We start from the raw sequence: 1,238 nt of genomic DNA, 5'->3' as shown, positions 1-1,238 counted from the left end.
GACACCATGTGACTCTGTGTCTGTATATAGAGAATATAATGTTTGCTGCTTTATAATCTCTTTTAAACTGGAGTCAGTATTATAACATAACTCCTGTTTACAGCTTAGTTAGTGTTAACTGACAGTGCTCCAGTCTCTCTAATCAGTATGATAATCAACCTTTTCTCTCAGCAGGGGAGGTCAGATCTGTGACGTGGACTCATGTGGTTCAGGTCTGCTCTGAGGACAGAAGCTCAGATAGGAAACCTGCAAGTCCAGACAGCATCAACTCTCCTGAACGGTGAGTCCACAACAAACAAACCGTATTTACCTGTAAAATCCAGAGCAGACACTTTATAAACTCACTACAGACACTTTGGGACAGTTTAAATTCTTCAATGAAACTTTGAGATGTTTGTTCAAATTTTAGTTTTGACTGTTTTTTTTGGAAATGTGGTTGAGAAAATAAATTTGGAAACTTGTCTCATAAGTGAGTTGAGCCAGAGAGCTAACATTATGCTACGAGCCAGAGAGCTAACGTTAAGGATGAGGCACTGAAGGATATCCACATATTAGAATGAATGAAGAGTATTTTTGCATGTTTTCAACTGTTTTAACGGAATAATTAAACATTGCCGTTAATATTTATTTAGATTTAGCACCCAGCAGTGATGTGACTCACTGCGTCACATTAGTTCATCGATTCGTGTGCGATGTTTGTAGTTTTTGTGGTTTAATTTCCTTCCTGTGGTTCCTCTCAGTGTGCGGCGCCGGCTGTCCGTGCAGCTGCCCATCCTCCATCATTCCTACCTGCCCGCCGTCGGTGGTGTCAGCGCCAGCAGCTCCAGTCTGTTCGGCAGCCGGGAGGCCTTCGATCACGCCGATGGAAACTTCCTGTACGACTGACGCCACATTATTGCTCAACCAATCAGACGGCAGCTGTGACTGACTGTATTTATTTCTATAGACGTATATGGAAATATAAACAGTGCACTTTGTGTTATTAATTGATAAATAAAAATCTAAAATGTGAAGAAAATGTTTTATATTCCTGAAATGGATGGAATATGTTGAAGAGAAGCTGCTCAGCGTCGTCTGTTCGGGAGCTGCTCCTCGTCACCAGGACCAAAGTATCAGAGGATTGTTTCATTAGGACCTTTTCTCTTGTAGCACAGGAAGTTTCATACCGCTGCACTGCTGCATATGCTAACTGTTCTAGCTGCTATTAGCTAGTTAGCGGTCCTATTAGCTGTCTGTAC

At 41.8% G+C, this 1,238-nt stretch overlaps 1 protein-coding gene across 1 annotated transcript in view; it reads left to right on the top strand.

The window, feature by feature from the left end:
• Nucleotides 1–984, top strand: part of LOC118336536 (gamma-aminobutyric acid type B receptor subunit 2-like) — a 6,913-nt gene extending 5,929 nt beyond the window's left edge. The window contains 2 exon segments of the mRNA XM_035673204.1: nt 172–280; nt 741–984. Of these exon segments, the coding sequence (XP_035529097.1) occupies nt 172–280; nt 741–885 (254 nt within the window). The 3' untranslated portion in view covers nt 886–984.
• The last annotated feature ends 254 nt before the right edge of the window (nt 985–1,238 follow it).

Source organism: Morone saxatilis, unplaced genomic scaffold (assembly GCF_004916995.1).
Source record: "Morone saxatilis isolate NCDOM2014 unplaced genomic scaffold, NCSU_SB_2.0 Contig24, whole genome shotgun sequence".
Lineage (NCBI taxonomy): Eukaryota > Metazoa > Chordata > Actinopteri > Moronidae > Morone > Morone saxatilis.
The sequence above is the reverse complement of the archived record's forward strand: the minus strand, read 5'-3'. Positions and strand labels throughout refer to the sequence as shown.